The sequence below is a fragment of the Macaca thibetana genome, chromosome 10, assembly GCF_024542745.1.
Source record: "Macaca thibetana thibetana isolate TM-01 chromosome 10, ASM2454274v1, whole genome shotgun sequence".
In the NCBI taxonomy this organism is placed as follows: Eukaryota; Metazoa; Chordata; class Mammalia; order Primates; family Cercopithecidae; genus Macaca; species Macaca thibetana.
Genome location: NC_065587.1, coordinates 26567290 through 26589006, shown reverse-complemented (window position 1 = coordinate 26589006; position 21717 = coordinate 26567290). Strand labels below are relative to the sequence as shown.

The window sequence follows — 21717 nt, the reverse complement described above, 5'->3', positions numbered from 1 at the left end:
TGGGCTCACTGCAACGTCCACCTCCCGGGTTTAAGCGATTTTCCTGCCTCAGCCTCCTGAGTAGCTAGGACTACAGGCACCCGCCACCACGCCTGGCTAATTTTTTGTATTTTTAGCAGAGACGGGGTTTCCTAATTTTTTGTATTTTTAGCAGAGACGGGGTTTCACCGTGTTAACCAGGATGGTCTCGATTTCCTGACCTGGTGATCCGCCTGCCTCGGCCTCCCAAAGTGCTGAGATTACAGGCGTCAGCCGCCGCACGTGGCCTACAACTTTTTTCCATGGTGTGTATCCTAAATTATCTTTACAGCAATAGTATATAAGATTTCCCTTTTATCCAAATCCACACCAGCATTCTTTTTAATTTTTAAGATATTTTCAGTAACATGTATTCCAGTAGATACGTGTGGGATGGTATCTGAATGTGGTTTTGGAGTACATTCTTTTCTGATGAATAATAATGTGAGGACCTTTTTTCTTACATGTTTGTGCATTTTATGTCATTTATACAGCGATGTCTATTGAGATTTTTTGCCCAATTTTAGTTTGGATATGCATTTTTCATGCTGTTTGGTATTTTTTTTTTTTTCTGCGTTCGTGTTTGATAACAATCAATTATCACTTCTGTGATTCCCTACTATTTTCTCCCCATGTTTTTCTTTCTTTTTCTTTTTCTTTTTTTTTTTTTTTTTGTGAGACAGAGCCTCGCTCTGTTGCCCAGGCTGGAGTGCAGTGGCGCGATCTCAGCTCACTGGAAGCTCCGCCTACCAGGTTCATGCCATTCTCCTGCCTTAGCCTCCAGAGTAGCTGGGACTACAGGCACCCGCCACCACGCCTGGCTGATTTTTTGTATTTTTAGTAGAAACGGGGTTTCACCGTGTTAGCCAGGATAGTCTCGGTCTCCTGACCTCGTGATCTGCCCGCCTCGGCCTCCCAAAGTGGTGGGATTACAGGCGTGAGTGACTGCGCCCAGCCAATCTTTTTCTTTTTTGAGACAAGTCACCCCCACCCAAGCTGGAGCACAGTGGCAAATCACACGACCATGTGTATTGGAATATTGGCTTTCTACACCTTTGAAACTCAATTTGATATCAGGAATTGTGATTCTTCCAACTTAGTTTGTATTTCTCAGGATTCCTTAGATGTTCAGGGCTGTTTGTTCCCCCATGTTAATATTAACATTGTGTATTTACACTTTTGTTTTTTCTTTTTGGATGGAGTCTTGCTCTGTCACCAGGCTAGAGTGCAACCTCCACCTCCCAGGTTCAAGCGATTCCCCTGCCTCAGCCTCCCGAGTAGCTGGGGCTAGCTGGGAGTAAGGTGCGTGCCACCATGCCTGGCTAATTTTTTTTTTTTTTTGTATTTTAGTAGAGACTGGGTGTCTTCATGTTGGCCAGGATGGTCTCAATCTCCTGACCTGGAGATCCACCCACCTGGGCCTCCCAAAGTGCTGGGATTACAGGCGTGAGCCACTGCGCCTGGCCTATACTTCTTCAATGTTTTGTCTATAATAAGGTACATAAGCAGAGAGTATACTGGGACATTTTTCTTTTTTTTTTTTTTTTTTTGAGACGGAGTCTCGCTCTGTCGCCCAGGCTGGAGTGCAGTGGCCGGATCTCAGCTCACTGCAAGCTCCGCCTCCCGGGTTCACGCCATTCTCCGGCCTCAGCCTCCCGAGTAGCTGGGACTACAGGTGCCCGCCACCTCGCCCGGCTAGTTTTTTTTGTATTTTTTAGTAGAGACGGGGTTTCACTGTGTTAGCCAGGATGGTCTCGATCTCCCGACCTCGTGATCCGCCCGTCTCGGCCTCCCAAAGTGCTGGGATTACAGGCTTGAGCCACCGCGCCCGGCCTGGGACATTTTTCTTAACTGGGACTTTTTTGTTTTTGTTTCTGTTTGTTTTGAGACAGAGTTCCGCTCTGTTGCCCAGGCTGGAGTGCAGCGGCATGATCTTGGCTTCCTGCAACCTTTGTCTCCCAGGTTCAAGTGATTTTTGTGCCTCTGCCCCCCAAGTAGCTAGAATTACAAGTGTGTGCCATCATGCCCAGCTAATTTTTGTATTTTTTAGTACAGGCGGGGTTTTGCTATATTCACCAGGATGGTCTCCAACTTCTGGCCTCAGATGATCTGCCCACCTTAGCCTCCCAAGGTGCTGGGATTACACACATGAACCACCTTGCCTAGACTCATCCTCATACAGGAAAATAGTTTCCTGTATGACATCAGACATATTTCCTCGTATGTCTGATGTCATGCAGCGTGGGTCTCTCCCTAGCAGACTCGTTTCATTTTACCTAATTGTCTTCCAGGTTTCTCCAAGTGGTTGCAGATGACATGATTTCCTGAAGTGTTACAGCTGATGTGTGTTTCCTTGTGTATATATACTGTGGTTCCTTTATCCATTCATCTGTGGATAGACAGGTAGGTTGATTCCACATCTTGGCTATTGTGACTAGTGCTTCAGGACACATGAAAAGGCAGATAACACAGGGATTTCGTTTTCTCTAAACGTGTACCCAGTGGTGGGATTGTTAGCTGGAGTGGCAGTTGTACTTTTACCTTTAGTTTTTTATTTTTTAAAGATGGAGTCTTGCTCTTGTCGCTCAGGCTGGAGTGCAGTGGCGCGATTTCGGCTCAATGCAAGCTCTGCTTCCTGCGTTCAAGCCATTCTCCTGCTTAAGCCTCCAGAGTGACTGGGCATACAGGCACCTGCAACCATGCCTAGCTAATTTTTATATTTTCAGTAGAGACGGGATTTCATCATATTGGTGAGGCTGGTCTCGAACTCCTGACCTCAGGTGATCCAACTGCCTCGGCCACCTCAGGTGATCCTACTGCCTCGGCCTCCGAAAGTGCTGAGATTACAGGTGTGAGCCACCGCGCCCAGCCTACCTTTTACTTTTTTAAGGAACTTCCAAAAATTTTTGTAGTGTGTATAGTAACTTTCATTCCACAAAGAGTGTAGAAGATTTTTTTTTCTGCAAGTCTACACTGACCATTGCCTTCAACAGTTTTGATTTTTGTCTTTTGTATTACTCATTCTAGGTGGAATTAGATGGTAACTGAGTATGGTTTTGATTCATGTTTTTGTGAGGATTAGTGATATTGAGGAACTGTTACCTGTGGGTCAGTTTCCTGCTTTCTTTTCTCTCAGGTCTATTTAGATCCTTTTACCTTGGATATTTGTTGTTTTTGTTCTTGTTGTTTTTTCACTTAGTCATATTAGTTTATTGTCTGTGTTAGATAATAACCTCTTTCAGGGTTAGGATTTTTTTTTCATTTCTCCCAGTCTTTAGGATTCCTTTTTTTGTTTCATTGTTTTCTTTTCCCTGTAGAATTTATAAAGTGTACCTAGTCTCACATGGTTATAGTTGCGTACGTTAGCAGTGACTTTTGTGTTCAACACCCCACTTCCACAAAGCACACAAACATGCGTGTGCCTGCATGCGTGCGCGCCCACACACTCACACACACGGAGCCAAGCCTTGCATTGTCTATGGGTGTAGTTTTCCTACTTTTTTTTTAGTGTTATGCTTTTTTACCTTTTGCAGCCTGTTTGCATAGATACAGGGTTTCCTAAAATATACACCCACTCTATGTTTTCTTAGAGGACCTTTACAGTTTCAAGATTGAGTTTAGGTCTTTACTTCATTTTGTGTTGATTTTGCGTATCGTGCATTGTAAGGGTCCTATTTCAGTGTTTTTCCTGTGGATATTCAGTTTTCTCAAAATCAATAATTGAACCAGACTCACTTTCCCATTGTGTCTTTTTGGGGTTTTGAAAACTGTGTTCCCTACGTATCATGTTGAATAGAGTATTTGGCTGCCTCATTCTGTCACTTAGGTCCTCGTTCTGTGTTTGTGACAGTCATGGATTGTTTGAATAACTACAGATTGTTTTTTCATTTATTATTTTCTTTGGTTCTAACCTTGGATTTTTCTTTTAGTGCTTTCTACTCTTATTATTATAGTTTAAAGGGTACATATGCAAGTTAGTTACATCTGTTGATTGCATGACGCTGAGACTTGGGGTCCCGACAACCCCATAACCCAGGCAGTGAGCAGAGGGCCCACAGGGTGGGTCTTCAGCACACGCTTCCTCTCTCCTGTTTTTGATTGGTCTGGTGGTCATTCCAGGTGTCTGTTGTTCTCTTCTTTATGTTTGAGTCTATTCAAAGTTTAGCTCCCGCTTATAAGTGAGAACATGTGGCGTTTGGTTTACTATTTGGGCCTTAGTTCCAGTGATCTGCAGTTTCCTCCTTCTGTTCTCAGGTGATCCTCCCACCTCAGCTGCCGGATTAGATAGGACTACAGGTGCCCACCACCACATCCAGCTAATTTTTGTATTATAGACATGGGATTTCGCCATTTTGCTCAGACTGGTCTTAAATTCTGGACTGAAGTGATCCACCTGCCTCGGCTTCCCAAAGTTCTAGAATTATAGGTGTGAGGCTCTGTGCCGGCCTCTCATCCACTGTTGATGGCTAGGTTGATTCCATGTCTTTGAAAATGTGAATAATACTGCCATGAACGTATGAGTGCCTGTGTCTTTTGGATAGAAGGATTGATTTTCCTTTGGGTAGATGCACAGGAGTGGGCTTACTGGGTGAGATGGTAGTTCTGTTTGCAGCTCTTTGAGAAATCCTCGATCTGCTTTCACTGGTGTCTGTACTAGTTTTCATCCCCACCAAAACGCACCAGCATTTCGTTTTCTCGGCTGCCTCACCAGCGTGTGTTCCTTGTCTGTGTGGGCATCACCCTTGTGACCTGCGAGGGATGGCATCTCATCATGCTTTTGATTGGCAGCTCTCTGGTAATGAGTGAGTTTGAGCATGTTTTCCTATTTGTTAGTTGCTTGTACATCGACTTTTGAGAAGTGTGTGTTCACATCCCTGGCCTGTTTATTAATGGGATATTCTTTTTCTGTTTATTCTCCTGGTTGACTTGTTGAAGGTCCTTGTAGATTCTGCATATTAGACATTGGTCAGATGCACAGTTCGGGAACATGTTCTCCCATTCTCTGTTGCTGTCTGTATACTCTGTTGTAGTCTCTCTTGCTGTGCAGCAGCTCTTTCAGGTATTCGGGTATTCGGTCTGACTTGTCAGTGTTTGTTTTTGTTGCTGTTGCTCTTTAGGACTTAGCCATCTAAATGCTTTGCCAAAGCCTATGTGGAGAAGGATATTTCACAAGTTTTTAGTAAGATTTTAATAGTTTGAGTTTTTTACGTTTATATGTTTTATTCATCTTGAGTTCCTCTTTGTGTCTGGTGAGAGGTAGGGGCCTAGTGTTATTCTTCTGCACATGGCTAGCTGCTTATTTCAACACCATTGATTGAATAGGGTGTCCTTTTCCCTTTGCTTACTTTTGTGGATCTTGTGTTAGATCAGATAGTTTTCAGTGTGTGGTTTTACTTCTTGGTCCTCTCTTGTGTTCCACTGCTCTGTGTGGAAGTGGGTCCCTAGCTTTTCCATGAAATTTGAAATCAGGAAATGTGATGTGTCCGATGTAGTCTGGATGTCTCAGGATTGCAGAGGATGAAACTCAGGGAGCTTCATGGTCCCACCTGAATCAGCAGTGCGTATTTCTATTTCTTTCAGCAAATGTGTTTCATAGTAAAGAAACAATAGAACGAGAGGGTAGAGTGGGGCGTTATGGCCCATGCATACATTGTGGAATGATGAAATCAGGGTACTTAGTGTTTCTGTTACCTTTTCCGATTGTTTATTCCTTTATGCTGAGAACCTTCAGTATTCTGTCAAGCTGCTTTGAAAGTGATGTGCCGATACTGTTAACCCTGGTCACCCTGCAGTGGAATAGAACAACAGAATTTTCTTCCTCTCATTGATGTGTAACTTTGTACCCTTTTACAATCCATGCCCATTACCCCTCTTTTCCCCCAATCTCAGGAAACCGATATTGTGCTCGTCAGGTGTTTGAGATAGTTTCTCAGATTCTGCATGTGTGAGATGACTCAAGGTTTGTTTCTCTCCCCCTTTGCTCATTTAATTTACCACCATCTCCTCCAGGTGCAACCGTGTGGTTCCCCATGATATGATTTCATTGTGGTTTTCTGTCTGAAGAGTATCCCGGTGTGAACATGTGGAACAGTTTCTTTCTCCCTTCGTCTGTGGATAAGCAGGTAGGTTGATGCTTACACTGGCTCTTAGGAAAAGTGCTGGAATCCACATGGGTGGGTAGATCTATCTTTGGTGTCCTGATTTCAATGACTTTGAGTGTATTCCTAGTAGTAGAATTGCTGGTTGAAATGGTAATTGGAGTCTTTTAAGGTTTGAAAGAACATCCAAGTGATTTCTGTAGTGTGTGTGCTAGATTACCTTCTCACGAACTGTGGAGAAGAGTGTCTCTCTTTGTCTCTGGAAACACGCCAGCATTTCCCTTTCTTTCAATGTTTTTTTTCTTTTTTTGTAACACTCATTCCAATTAGAATGAGATGGTGTCTAAGTGTGGTTTTTGTTTTACATTTTGCTTGTGGTTAGTGATGTTTGCCAGGTTATTGTGAGCTTGTTTCAGTTTGATGTGTAAGAGTGGGCAAAGGACGTGAAGACCTGAGATGGATGCACAGATTAAAGATTCTGAATCAACATTACTGATCCTCATGAGAAGTCAATCAAAACCACACTCAGATATCATCTCACTCTGGTGAGAACGCATGTTACCAAAATGGGACAACAATTTCATTGCTGTAGAGTATGTATATGTAACCAGCAGGTGCAAGGAACAATTTGATATGCGTAAACATAGCATCATAATGAAGTCACAGTGTCTGGCATCTCTGTGAGCTCCAGACTTATGATTTCTCTGTGGAGAGAATATTCACAACTGAACTTTGTAGCTGTTTTGAAAATTGTGGTTTTCTGTTCTTGCCTTTTGGCATAATGGCCTACAGCTCTGTCCACGTTTCTGGTAAGGGCATGGATTTGTTTTTTATGGCTGTGTAGTGTTCCATGGTGTGTATGTACCACATTTCCTTTCTCTGATCCACTGCTGATGGGCACCAAGGCTGATTCCATGTCTTTACCATTGTGAGTAGTACTGCCGTGAACATACAAGTGCATGTGTGTTTTGTATGGAAGGATTTTCCTTTGGGTAGATCCTTAGGAGTGGGGTTGCAGCGCTGGGTGGTAATTCTCTTTTAAGTTGTTTGAGAAATGTCCACACTGCTCTCCATGGGGTCTGAACTAGTTTGCATTTCCCCCTACAGTGGACCTGCATTTCTTTGCTCATCTGCCCCACCAGCCTCTGTTTGTGGACTGTGTGTCATAATTGCCATTCTGACCAGTGTGAGATGGTATCTCAGTATGTTTCTGATTTGCATTTCTCTGATATCAGTGAGATCGAACATGTTTTTATTCTCATTGGTTACTGGTACACCTCCTTTTAAGTGTGTGTTCATGTCCCTTGCTCATTTATAAGTTGGGTTTTTTTTTTTTTCTGATATTATTTGTTTAACGTCTTTATGATAAATCCTGGATATTAGACGTTTTTCAGATGCATAGTTGAATATTTTCCCTCATTCTATAGGCCGTGTGTTGACTTTGTTGGTTTTTTCTTGTTCTGTGCAGCAGCTCTTTTGTGTATTAGGTCCCACTTACCAGTAAGTGCTGTTGTTGCCATTGCTTTTGGGGACTTGACATATAAATGCTTTACCAAAGCCTCTGTTGAGAAGGGTATTTGCTAGATTCTCATGCAGGATTTTTTTTATAGTTTCAGGTCTTGGATTTTTTTGTATTTATGTATTTATTTAGAGACTGAGTCTCGCTCTGTTGTACAGGCTGGAATGCAATGGAGCGATCTTGGCTCACTCGACCCTCCACCTTCTGGGTTCAAGTGATTCTCCTGCCTCAGTGTCCTGAGTTGCTGGGAGTACAGGCACCATGTACAGCTAAGTTTTGTTTTTTTATTAGAGACAGGATTTCACCATGTCAACCAGGGTGGTCTCAAACTCCCCAACCTCAAGTCATCTGCCCACCTCGGACTCCAAGAGTGCTTGGATTGCAGGCATGAGCCACCGATCCTGGCCTGAGGTTTGGCATTTCAATCTTTGATTCGTTTTGAGTTGCTTTCTGTACATGGTGAGACACAGGGGCCCAGTGTTATTTCTTCTGCATCTAGCTAGCCACTTATCCCAGCACCACTTACTGATAGGCAGTCCTTTCTCCATTGCTTATTTTTGTTGATTTTTTTTCAAATATCAGATGGTTTCAGGTGTGCAGGTTTACATCTGGGTCTTCCTTTTTTTTTTTTTTTTTTTTTTTTTTTTTTTTTTTTTTTTTTGAGACGGAGTCTCACCCTGTGGCCCAGGCTGGAGTCCAGTGGCACAATCTCGGCTCACTGCAAACTCCACCTCCCGGGTCTACGCCATTCTCCTGCCTTAGCCTCCCAAGTAGCTGGGACTACAGGTGCCCGCCACCTCACCCGGCTAGTTTTTTGTATTTTTCAGTAGAGACGGGGTTTCACCATGTTAGCCAGGATAGTCTCGATCTCCTGACCTCGTGATCCGCCCGTTTCGGCCTCCCAAAGTGCTGGGATTACAGGCTTGGCCACCGCGCCCGGCCTACATCTGGGTCTTCTAATCCGTCCCACTGTTCTGGGGAACCGAGTCCTCAACTGAAAAGTGAAAATGCGAAGCCATTACATTGTCTATGGGTGTTTTCTTAGAGTGTTTGCTTTTAGTGTTTTTTAAATACCTATAGCAGCCTACTTGCATGGATTTGTTTTCTAAAATACGTGCACACCCTTTGTTTTCTTGTAGGAGTTTTGTGGTTTCAGAATTGAGTTTTAGGTCTTTAATGTATTTTGCATTGATTTTTGTGTTGCATGACATAAGGGTCCTGTTTCAGCATTTTGTATGTGAATATTCAGTTTGCTCAAAATCATCTATTGAACAGGCTCTGTTTTGCCCATTTTGTCTTTTTGGTGTCCTTTTGAAAAAAATGTGTTCACTATACGTACATTGGGGTTGAGTATTTGGTTTACTCATTCTGACCACTTCCTTAGTTTATGCCAATAAAATATTGTTTGAATAATTATAAGTTTGTGTTTTTCATTCATTTTTTTAGCTTCTAAGTTTGTATTTTTTAACATAATTTCTACATTTATTATAGATTAAAAGGTACAAGGCAGATTACTTACTGCTTTTGGTATATTGCCTGATACTGAGACTTGCGGTCCCAGAGACCTTATCATTCAGGAAGTGGGTGGACGCACGAGATAGGTCTTTAGCCCATACGTAGTCCGTTCTTCCTTTTTCATCTGATAGTCAGCAGTGTCTGTTGTTTTCACTTTTATGGTAGGGTGTATTCAGTGTTAGCTCCACCTTAGAAGTGAGAACATGTGGCATCTGGTGTTCTGTTTTTTCCTTATTTCTCTTTAGATAATGGCCTCCAGCTCCTTGTATGTTGCTGCCAAGGACATGATTTCCTTGGTTTTTTTTTATGGCTGCCTAGTTTTTTCTGGTATGTATGTACCACATTTTCCTTTTCTGATCCACTGTTGATGGATACCTAGGTTGATTTCACGTGTTTGCCATTGTAAAGAGTGCTGCCAAGACCGTTTGTGTGCATGTGTGTTTTGGACAGGATTTATTTTCCTTTGTGTATACCCCAGTGGTGGGCTTGCTGTGTCAGATGGTAGTTCCGGTTTAAGTTCTTTGAGCAATCTCTGAAGTGCTTTCCATGGTGTCTGAACTACTTTGCATTTTCCCCAAAAGTGGACCAGTGTCCCCTTTCTCTGCTGCCTCTCCAGTGTCCTTTTTTTTTTTTTAAACTGTGTAATCACCATTCTGACCAGCGTGAGGTGATATCTTATTTTGCATTTGATTTATATTTCTCTGACAATTAGGTTTAGCATGTTTTCACACTTGTTGCTTGCTTGAACATCATCTTTTGAGAAGTGTGTGTTTATATCCATTGCCTATTTATTAGTTATTTGGAGGGTTTTGCTAATTGATTTGTGTAAGGTCTTTAAGGTTGTTTCTGGATATTAGACCTTGGTCAGGTGCATAGTTTGGGAACATTTTCTCGCATCCTCTATGTCGTCTGTCTACTCTGTGGGTGATTTCTTGTGTTGTGTGGTGGTTCTTTAGTGTATCAGGTCCCACATGTCGATTATTGCTTTTGTTGCAGTGTCATGTGGGGTCTTAGGCATATAAATGCTTTATCAAAGCTGATATAGGGTCTCTTGTAGGATTTTTGTACTTTGAGGTCTTCCATTTACATCTTTTATTCATCTGAGTGAACTTTGGTAGATGGTGAGAAGTAAAGGCCTAGTGTTACTTACTCTTCCGCATATGGCTCACCACTTATCCCAAGACTATTGAAAGGGGAGTTCTTTCCCTGTTACTTATTGTGTGTTTCATCCAGAATCAGGTGGCATGAGGTGTGTGGGTTTACTTCAGGTTCTGTGTTCTCTTCCACTCATCCATTCGGAAGCAGGTTCCTAGAGTTTTAGTGAAATTTCAAATTAGAGAGTGTGATGCATCCAGTGTAGTTTGGATTTCTCAGAATTGCTTTGGAAATGCAGGGCATTTCCTGGTCTCAGATGAACTTCAGCATTGTTTCTTTCTAGGCCCTTAAAAACAATTTGTCCTGTAGTAAAAGTATACAATTAAAGAGTAGAGTGGGACATTTTAATCCATGCATATATACCTTGTGTAATGATCAAAGGAAGGCATTGACTGTCTCTGTTACCTTGTGTAGTTATTATTTATTAGTTCTCTGTGGTTGCAATATTCAGTGTCCTTCTTTTCAGCCTTTTTTGGAAAATGTGGTGGGATACTGTTAAGTCTAGACACCCTGCTGGGGAGTAGAACAGCTGAATTTATTTCTGTCATCTGAGTGTAACATTGTATCCGTTTCCCAGTTCCTGCCCCTGCTCCCCCACCACTTCACCACTGTGGAACTTTCTATGTCTAGGAGATAAAGTCATTTAGAGAGAAAGTTGATGTCATTCTCACATGCATGAAATCATGCCGTGTTTGGGTTTCTCTTCCTGGTTCATTTCGTTGAAGGTCATGTCCTCCAATTTCTGCACGTTGCTGCAGATGACATGGTTTCATGAATTTCTGTGGCCGAAGAGGATTCCTTTGTGTACTGTAGTTTCTTTATCCCTTTTTCTGTGCATGAACAGGTAGGTTGATTGGATGCCTTCGCTATTGTGCATAGTGCTTCAGTCGCCATAGGAAGGCCGGTATCTCTTCAACATAACAAATTCCATGTGCTTTCTGTGTATAACCAGTGGTGGGATTGCTAAGTGAACGGGTATTTATAAAACATTTAAGACACCTTCAACTGTTTCACTTTGTGTGTATAGTAATTGATGCACATTCCCACCAATAGTGTATAAAAGTGCCTTTTTCTGCCTTTCTACCTTGACCACTGCCTGTGAACGTATCTGTTTTTGTTGTTTTTGCTAAGTTTCATTCTAATTAGAGTGAGAGGTATCTGAGTGGTTTGCACTTAGACATATGTGTGAGGATTAGTGAAGTTGAGTAACTTCTCTTTGACCTGTCAGTTAATTTCGTGTTTTCTTTTTGGATGTGCTTGTTCAGGTTCTTTGCCCAGTTTTAGGTTGGGTATTAGGTTTTGTTCATTTTCCTAGTTAGAGTAGTGTTAGTTTCTCATGCATATTAGATAACAAACCCTTTGGATGCCTTCTTCTGTGGTTCATTGTTTCTCTTCCCCATGTGGAAGCTCTGTAGTCCCATGTGTTTTCATTCACAATTGTTACCAGTGATTTTTGTGTCCCATCCAAAAAGATCAAAAATACGACAAAGTATTGCCAAATCAATTGCGTGGTCTAAGGGTTTCTTGCTATTGATAATTTTTGCTTTTGTTTTCTTTCTTTTTTGCAAACTGCGTGCAGAGATACAAGTTTTGCTGAGATATAGACTCCCACTTTTCTTACAGGAGCTTTGCGGCTCCAGGATTGGGTTTAGGTGTTTATTTGGTGTTGATTTGGGGGTATTACATGTTTCAGACCCCGAAATGTTGACTTCTTTGGCTTGTTTTTGTCTGATATACCACAATGGGGGTGTGCTCAAATTAAGCTGTGGAACATCCTTTAGATACTGGGTTCAAGCGATTTTCTCCTTCCTTGATGTTCACTTAGGGGAGAGGTGTCAGAAAGTCTGGGAAGATCCATAGTGGAAAAAGTTTACCTTTATTTCGTGGAAACTGATGGCCAGCTCCCTTCTGCCCAGGACTTCTGGAGAAGGCCAGCCCTACCAATTGCTTAAATACCTCCCATCTCCAGCCCTTCAGTAAATATTTAAGTGATTCATTAAATATTTAAACCTTAAGAAAGTAGAGTACCCCAGTGGAACTTGAATTTGGCAAGAATTTAAGTTTGAGAGTAGCTGGTCAGAAGAACAAGTGTGGTAGATTGGGTAACATGCTATGATTTTTAAGGGTTTTTTTGTTTTGTTTTGTTTGTTTTCCTTAAACAGAGTTAACAATAATTAATTTGAACAAAGAAGGAAAATGTTGAGTGATTAGCATGCATAACATAAACGCTGTTGCATGACTTGTTCAGCCATAGCCTCAATTTTACATACTGGACTATGAATCCTGAAGACTGGTATATGGTTACTGCACTGCGGTTACTTTTCTCATTCCAAACAGCTATAGAACATTTTGAATAGTGTTTTAAAATTTTATTTTAATGAAAGTTAAGAGAAAAACCCTTACTTATACACTAAAGAAAATAAACATAAAATGGTCTCCCGCCTGCCTGGCAAAAGTCCCATGGCCTGATCCTGGCCAGGAGGAGCAGCTGATGTTGAAGAGCAGGGGCCAGATGCAGCTGAGCTGCCAGCCACCTAGATGTGGTTCCCTGGTGTCACGGTCTAGGTGAAGGATGGTGCAGAGCCGGTGTTCTGACCAGCATCCCGGTGGGGTCCCAGCCACTGCAAGATGTTACTGGCCTACTGTGATTCGGGCTCCAGCTGGCAGGACAGCTTGTAGCTGCAGGACAGTGAGGCAGCTGTGAGGCCACCATGAGCCACACATCAGGTCCCCTCTCAGTGCCTGCCCAGCTGGAATCCTGGGTCCCCAGCAGTCCCCATGCAACAGGGCTTGATGCTGGCCATGGAGTCATGGCCATAGGCTCTCTGCTGCTGTCCACAGGAGAGCCTCCTCTAGGCCAGGTGGGGTGGCTGACACCTGTACTGTCAGTACTTTGGGAGGCTGTGTGGGGTGGATTGCTTGAGGCCATGAGTTTGAGACCAGCCTGGACAACATCGTGAAACCCCATCTGTACCAGAACAACAACAGCAGAACAACAGGACATGGTGTCTGTACAGGCTGTACCACGTCCTGGGACATGGTGTACAGCAGTAATCCCAGCTGCTTGAGAGGCTGAGGAAGGGCTTGAGCCCAGGAGGCAGACGTTGCAGTGAGCAGAGATGGTGACACACTGCAGTGCAGCCTGGGCGACAGAGCCAGACCACATTAAAAATAAAAATGGAGAGCCTTCTCCCACCCTCTGCCCGTCCGCTAGGCCCTCACCTCTCCTTGTCACTGAGCTGCTCCATTCTTGAGAAATAGGTGACAAATTTCTCAAGAGGCCGAAGCCTGTAATTCATGGCAGCCACTTGGAGCAGCTGCATTTCCTGCAGAACTTGGACCTCCTAGAGACAGAGGAGAGGTTGCTGACAGGGCCTGGGTGGAAGATGCTGAGAGCACTTTTGGTAGGCAGGGAGAAGGGGCTGATGCATGGGGCAGTTTTCTGAGGGGGCCCCATGCAGCCCCCAGTCTGTTCTCAGAGTTGGATGTAAAAAGCCCCTCCTGCAGGAACTGGTCTTTGATTCCATTCCATTTCCCACTTTCTCCACTGGGCTAGGTCTCCTCCTCCTGTGTGTGTCAAACCCTCCCAGTAAACCTAAGATGTAGAGGATGGAGCCAGGGAGTGTCGTGTCCAGGGTGGACTGTGACGTCCACATCCCCACCCTCATCCAACGTGAGTGTCCCAGCTGCTCACCTTCCTTCTCTTGTTGGTGTTGCCCTGGAAGGCAGACAGAGTCCATCAGAAAGGTCCCTGGCCCACAACTAGCCCCACCCCATCCCTTCCCATGCTGCATTACTGCCAGGGCCACCAGAGTCAGGGGATGTGCACATGACAGGACTTGGTTCTGCCCCAGGCTCCGGGCTCTAGAGCAGGGGCATAGGAGCTGAGGCTCAGGGACTTTCTGCCCCAACCCTCTGTGATAACAGACAGGAAAACTGAGATCTCTCATAGAAAGAAAGCGCTCAGTGACCCTGGAACTGCCTGCCCTTGGAGAGGCTCAATTTCACTGGCCTGTTACGGGACTACTCTAGGGAAAGGCTAAGTCTAGCTCAGCCCACACCTCAGTAGCTTTGCAGTCAGGCAGCTCTGCAGCTTCACCACTCGGGAATAGGGACTGGTGGCTGCTATGGAGCCTCCATCACCGAAAGGTGATGAGATGGGCCTGACACCCCCACCTACAGGAGCAGCTGTGAGGGTCTCAGTGGTTTGCCAAGGTCTGAGATCTAAGGACTCGGTCCACAACCCTCTCCTCCCAAGCCTCAGGATCCTGGTTCCCAACCAGCCTGCCCCAGGCTCACTCACATCCAGATCATCCGGGATGGCTGAATCCAACCTCTGTCACACAGTCAGAAAATCCCCCAGGAAGGGGACCACGCCCTGTGCCAAGGATGGGTGAGGAGTTGGTACATGTAGTGGTGATGAGTATTGGCCCTCAGTTGCCTGCCCAAGGTTCTGTCTCATGAAATCCCATCAGCCCCTGTCTCCCAGAACCCCCCTCTCCAGGTCTCCCGGTTGGAGTAGTCAAAGATACTCAGCTGCCTTTCCCAATTCTCTGCCTCCTCTATCCCAGCTGACCTCTAAGTCTAGCAAGCACTCCTAGTTACCTCTATGGTGGGATTTTAACAATTCACAAGGGCATGTGGTCCCAGTCTTACCCTTCCCCACATCCACTCTGAGTCCAGCTTTCCCAGACCCTTGCTCTGGTCTCTCAAATGGAGGTTTTCCAGACCCAGTGTCCACAGGAGGACAGGGCTGGGGAGGAAGTCCCTGTGGTCTTGACATGGAGGCCTCCAGCTGGCGGGGAAGGGAGCCCTATCCTCTGATCCCCTGCAGCCTCTCCATGCCAAAGCCTCACTCACCTTCTTCTGCCTCCACAGCCTCATCTGGGCTCTCTGGGGGTTCCTCTCCTGGGTGGCCACCTTAAAGCTCCCCGCCTGCCAGGTGTCAGTGACGGAGACAGTGAGGCTCTCTTCCCTTCCCCCAGTTACATCCTAGCCACCCTGCACTTGGATCCCCAGGGACTGGTGTGAGTCGCCTGGCACGGTGCTGTTACCATTGGCCCAGCTCCACACTCCGTGTGTGTGTCACCCACTCATGCAACTGGGCCTGCCTGAGACTGTATCCTCTTTTGTAAAGAGCAATGAAAACCACAGCTACCTCACAAGGCCACCTGAGTACTCTTTCCTGTAGCTGTTGCCATTGTTCTCACCCTCATCCCTCTGAGGAAGAACCAGGCATGAGAGCCAGCAAATTATTTTCTTTTCTTGAATCTCATTTCCATCCTGTGAGGGCTGCACTACAGGCTCAGCATCCCTTTATTTTCCAGATGAGGAAACAGACCCACAGTGGGCAGTGACTCCCCAGGGACCCGAAAGAGAAGGCGCCTCCTCCCCATCCTGGAAGCTCTGTCCCACTGCCTTCACCCCATATCCTAGCACCACCACCCATCATGGTCATGTTCTCTGGAATCTCTTGAGTGTCTAGGTCTCCAGACAGGCACAGTCGTGATGGGAAAGGGACAGGGCGGTTTAGGAGACCTGGTTAGGTGGCACCTGCCTATCCAAGCCCCACTGGAGTCTGTGCCACACAAACTGGGTTTGAGCCATGCCAAAGGTTTTGCCTCGCCAACGATCCCCCAGGGGAGTTCCGTGCACAGAACTCTCTTCCTCCACACAGGGAGTGGCCTCCTGAGGTGTCATTCTCTGATGGACATGGTTGGGTTTTCCAGAATCTTGGGTTGGGTGACAAGTTGCCTTCTCATTTGCATGGAGGATTCTGAGATCTGGTCAGGGAGGATCCCCTAGGAATGCATGAATCCCCCAGATACTTGTCATGAGCTTGTGTCACTGCTAACTGGTGAGAATCCTGTGACATGACCGTTTTCGGGTGTCTGCAAAGGGCAGAGCAGGGAGTCCCGGCAAACACATATGTCTGTTCCAAGTATGCCCATTGGTACCCAAAGCTGGGCGGCCCACTGGACTCCCTGGCACATGAGCTTCCTCTGTTGTTGTTCCCCCTCTCCCCCAGTGTGGGCAGAGGCCCCTGCCCATGGAGGTGCACTGCAGACAGAAGCAGCAGTAGAGGCCTGGCTTTCTCAGGAATTGCTGGCCAGTTTGTGGAAGGAAGAAAGTCCCACCTACCATGACCACCCCCCAGCCTGGAGGAAGCTCCATGCCAGCAGCATGGACCAGCATGGGAGCCAGAACCCTGCTAATGCTGCAACTCATCACCCCCACTCCGCAGCCCAGCAGCCATTGCCACATCCCATTTCCAGGGCCTCCTGCCCCTGTGCCCCCACTTGCCCATGGACCCACACACCTCTCTTCCTGTTGGCCCAAGGTAGGCGTGGAGGGAATTTTTCAAGTCCACTTTTAGTATGTAAGTCAAAACAAAACAAAAAATAACCACTGCACACCAGGTCCAATGCCCTTCCAAACTCACTCTTTCCTCTGACCCTTAAACACTTGTCCCACATCTCCCAGACTCCACTGTACCTTGATCAGCAGGTCCCTCTTCACTGCAGTGTCTTTTTCGCAGAGTTCTTTGAGATATTTTGTGCTTTTGCTATGGACAGAGGAAAGAAAGAAGAGTAAATTTAGGAATAACTGGGCAGATTTGTGAGTTCCAATCCAATCCGTTTTGTTTGAAAACCCAGAGAATCCCAACTTCCTGAGTGAGTGTTTCCAGTGGGGTCCTCTGATGACAAGGGCTCCAGAGGACCAGGGTGGGACCTGTCATGCTCCTCCCCTGGCCCATCTCCACTTCACATGAGCCCCTGCGTGTTCACAGTTAGCTTCCAGCTGGACACAGTTCCACTGCTGGGTGCAAACACCTGACACCCTCCAGTTGGCTCTAGTCTGTTCCTGATGGTTAAAAATCCTTAGTCCCGAGTTGGAAATCCTTGCCTAGAAGTCCAGGGCAGCTTAGTGACCACACCCACCAGCCCATTCCTACCTCCAGTGTCCCTGGTCTCCAAGAACCTTTCAGAATCGTTGAAGGCACATGGGGAGACCTATGGGTCCCTAGGTCCACCCAGGTGCTCCCTTGGAGAGAGCCCCCCTCACCTGGTCACTGCTGCCCATGTCTTGTGTAGCCGATGTATTGGGTTGCTGCGCAGAGCAGAGACGATGGCGTGCACTGAGGAGAAGTTGTTGAGACTTAGGCACTCCTGGAGAGGGAAGAGTGAGCTGTGAGGTCCAGAGTTGGAGCCCGGCCCACTTCAGCCTCAGCCCCCTCTGCTGAGATCTCCCCTCCTGGTCGAAGCAAAGGCCCAGGGAGCCTCAGGAGGGCACACCTGGGGCCGAGTGAATGTCAGTCATCTAGGAGGATTGTAGTTTAACCCAAGGGAGAGCCCAGGTCGGAAGTGAGCAGCCCCCACTGGGCCATGGGTGTCAAGGGCAGTGAAGCTCTGGCAAGAAGGCCTAGCGGATGTGCAGGGCTCAGGCCAGAGATACAGATGCCAATCCTGAAAGCCGATGGAGGAGACAGTTCCCCGTTTTTAAAGAGGGAATCCTCAGGCCCAACCATGGCTTACCCTAGCCACCTTGATCCAGTGCTCCACCACCCTGGCCCTGTCGCAGGCCCTCATGCTGTGGTCCCCGAGGCAGGAGGTGGTGACACAGTTGGTGAGCCTGTTGAAGTGTGCGATGGTGGCACGAACTGTGGGTGCCACGTGCTCATTCTGCTTCTTCTGTTGTTGACCCCAGATGCAGCTGGGGCATTCGTAGAGCACCACCTTCTTGAACAGCTCCTTTTGGGGAGGAGGAGAGTATCACGGATAGAGCACATCCCGACTCTTGAGTCACCCACGGTCCCAGGCAGGGACTGAGCTCACAGTCATCCATGGTCTCTGGCAGGAACCGAAGTGGAGCTCAGAAAGGTTTAAAATGGGCTCCAGATGTGTGGGAGTCCCTGGATTTGATTTTCTGCCCACCGAGGGCCCTGAATGCATTATGGCCCAGAACCCAACAAGAGTGGGGAGAGAGAGTGACATTTTCTTCAAGTGGCTCAGGCCTGCCCGTCCTAAGGCCTCGTCTTCCTCCCATCCCAATCAGCCCTCTTCTCCTTCTCTCCATACTGGTGCAATTTCCTTGTGGCAGCTGCAACTATGGGCTCTATTTGGGTGTCTGCCATAGAATCTAGTATGCATTAGGTACCTAATAAGCACTGAGGGTAGTGAGGCTCCTGAGCAGCTGGGTGAGTGACCCATGGCCCTGCCTGCCCCTCAGTGATCACCTGCCCTGTCCTGCTTTTGGTCCATCCCCTGTCATTCAGTCTGCACAGTCACTCTGTGTAGCTGGCATGGGCGATGTCCCATCTCTGCTGTCCACATGCAGACAGGGAAGGCTTGTGGATGAGGAAACTCATCCAGGTCTCATGGTTGGTAAGAAGTGGGGCTGACATTCGACCCAGGGCATTGGCCGCTCCTCAGAGAGAGGCTGGTCTGAGACAGGTGGTGACAGAGGCACAGCCTGCAAAGCCCAGCTGCTCACCGCATCCATGAGGGTCAGCTGCTCTGCCAACAGCCTGGGAGGGAAGGTCGTGATGTCACGCAGCTCCTCAGGGGGTTGGTTCTTTACAGGACAGGGACAGGGTGACTCTGGGGCTGACTGTGGCTCCAGCAGTGTCCCTGGAGGGGGCCCTTCCCCTGGTGCTGGTGCTGGTGCTGAATGTAGATATCCTGGTGCACCCAGGGCTGCAGGTGATTCTGGCTCCAGAGCAGGCCCCAGGTCCGCCAGCAGTGGTGGTGCTGGCTCCAGGGCCAGCATTGTTAATGCGTGTTGCCCAGGATGTGGAGCAGGATCTGGAAAAGGAGAAAAGGTCATGACACCAGTCACTATTCACTGGGCTTTCCAAGCACAGAAATGACCGGATGGAATGTAAGGGAATTGTATCCCCAAACCACCACCCCCGGAAAGTCCTCCAGACTGCAAGCCACCTCACCATCTGGCTTGGCCTCGTTGGGCTCCAGAAGCACCAACTGGCCTAGAACAAGTTCCTGGTGGTCCTCCACGCCCAGTCCAGGCCAGGCGAAGTTCCTGAAGGCCAGCTTTATCCGGAAAGATGACCGTTGTGGGGGCTGATAGCAAACTGAAGTGTTTTCAAGGGGCCATGTGAACAAAATGGAGGTCGTGGTGCTGGTGATGGAGTGGACAGCTGAGTCAGAGGCCTGGCCTTCTCCCACACAACCCTCCAGGGCACCCTTGTGTGGTTCTGGGTCCCTGGCCTGTTGCTGCCTGTGTAGAGGACAGCCCCACCATACCCCAAGCCATCAGTGCTGTCCTGGAAGGGGCAGACCTGGCCATGCAGCAGGACTGTACAGACCCTTGTGCACCCCGGTGTCCCACTGACATTCTCTTCCCAAAGGCCCTGGAGCACAGCTCTGTGCACCTGGACACTCAAGACTGCAGCTCCAGGCTGATTTGTGAGCAGGTTGCTCATCAAAGCTCCAGCTCTGGGTCTGCTGGTCCTAGGGTTAGGAGGATAGGGGCAGATGTAGAGTGGAGGAGGACAGGGAGAGATGGGGAGTCACGGTGCTTGGGATGGGTCTCTTGATGGCCAGCTGTGACCCCAGCCTCACCTCCACTTTGCAGGGAACCTAAGTCTCCATTTACAGAACTCACTATTTCCCTCTTGCAGGAGAAGTCTCCAGATATCAGCCTTCTCGTGGGAATTTTAAGAAGTATGAGCCCCAGGGCTCCTTGAGTCTCTCCCCAGTCAGAGTCTACATTTTTGCGCCATGTTTTGTGGGTGAAAAAGCCCTTCAGAATCCTAAATCCACCCAGTTTATACTTGTTGCTGGGCTCCATCATTCTAGTCAGAGTCTGCGAGGATGCCACCATACATAGAGGAGGCCATGAGTGTTTCACCTCTAACATTCTGTAGATATGACCTGTTCATTCTGTCAACTGTGAGTGCCTGACTCCTGAGTAGAATCGACTCCCAGGGATTGTCATCTGCTTTATGAAATTATGCCAAGCCACAAGAAGAACGTTGCACAAATCAGGTGTTTTGTATGTATGTGTTGAATGAGTGAACACCAAGCATAGGAGAACGCCAGTGAGCCTCTCCAGATATCTGAGTGGGCCTGAGGCTCCTTTTTCAGCACCAAAGGACCCCTCTTCTTTCTGTGTCAAGAAGAAAGAGCAGCCAGAAGGAATCTCAGACATCATTTACCAATGCCATGGCAGACTTGCTCTCTATGAGCTTTTCCAAACAGAGAGGGATATGGGCCATTGATGCAGAATGCTGAGAGCTGCTTCTGTGCAGGGGAAAAGTAATAAACATAAATCACAGCACCCCCAGCAGATTTTCCGGAGTTTTAGGCTCTAAGGAACCATGTCTTAGATCGTTCATTCCCTACAAGAACCCTGTGAGGTTCATCTTCTCACTACTCTGTGTTCCAGAGGAGCCACCTGAGGCTCTGAGAGCTGCATCTTCAAGACACAGCCGGTAGGGGACAGAGACACCTCCGTGCCTTGGAGGGGACGGACACTCACGTTCTAACCAGTAGTTCCAAAAGGTGTGGCATGGTGATAAAGTCCCAGGAGGGGCCCAGGCAGGTGGCATAGGAGGAGATGGGTTTAGTTAGCAAGGCTGGAACCAGGGAGTCCAACAGCTTCTCCCCTGTGCCGGGCTGGAAAGTTCGCATCCTGCAGATCTCATTTCCATACTGTGGGGACAAGGAGGGACATGGGAGTCAATGGTAACACCATGAACCACCAGAGGATCGGGATCTGGAAGTCACACTAAGAAGTACCAACCCTTCAGGGACTTGTGTATGTGGAGAACCTGGGTGCCCATGGTGAAAAGGGTTCTAGGCTTTCAGGGTAAAATTACATGTGAGGATGGAGAATGATAAAACGATTCATGCCTTCAAGGCATCTTCACAGTGTTTGTCATCTGTGGGGCAATGGCATCGTGTATATCAACAGCCTGCATGAGGAGCATCATCCCTGCAAGTCCTCAAGGCCTGGGGAGGCCTCGTCCCCTCCTCATTTTAGCGACAGGGCACAGGACAATACGCTCTAGAAGAACACTGTGACTTAAAGGGATATGATTGTTTTTGTTGTTGCCTGAACGTGAGTCTGGAGAAACAGCTACGGCCATCCCAGCCCTAGGCCAGGGTAGAATGCCGAAAGACTCCAGCGTGGGAGGAAGCGCATCCCAAGGCCCAGGATCTGCCAGGCAACTCGGGGAAGAGAAACTGCAGGCAGGTATGGAACCCGTGAAAGGTTACGCAAATGTATGTTTGAAAGTGGAAATGAAACAAGGTGATTTTCTTTGCCACACAGACAACAGATTGGCAAAAAGTTAAAAGAATGTTAGTATTCAGGGGAGGCTGTGTTCAGAGACGCAGCTACTTTCAGAGGCTGCTGGTGACTGTGTGACCAGCTGGAGCCCTTTTGGAA

At 47.2% G+C, this 21717-nt stretch overlaps 1 protein-coding gene and 1 long non-coding RNA gene across 2 annotated transcripts in view; one reads left to right on the top strand and one right to left on the bottom strand.

The window, feature by feature from the left end:
- The first annotated feature begins 2318 nt into the window (after positions 1 to 2318).
- The window catches only part of LOC126929565 (uncharacterized), a 53116-nt gene continuing 33717 nt past the window's right edge, over positions 2319 to 21717 (top strand). Inside the window, exons 1-2 of the long non-coding RNA XR_007717211.1 lie at positions 2319 to 2421; positions 6028 to 6140. This is a non-coding gene — a long non-coding RNA (uncharacterized LOC126929565). The remainder of the gene's footprint in view (positions 2422 to 6027; positions 6141 to 21717) is intronic.
- On the bottom strand, positions 12711 to 19747 carry LOC126929553 (ral-GDS-related protein-like). The gene is given in 11 exon segments (XM_050745995.1): positions 12711 to 12984; positions 13528 to 13649; positions 14000 to 14023; positions 14609 to 14683; positions 15166 to 15240; positions 16801 to 16870; positions 17371 to 17474; positions 17841 to 18056; positions 18799 to 19109; positions 19250 to 19443; positions 19569 to 19747. Coding segments are annotated over 11 exon segments (1410 nt in total). The 3' UTR covers positions 12711 to 12944.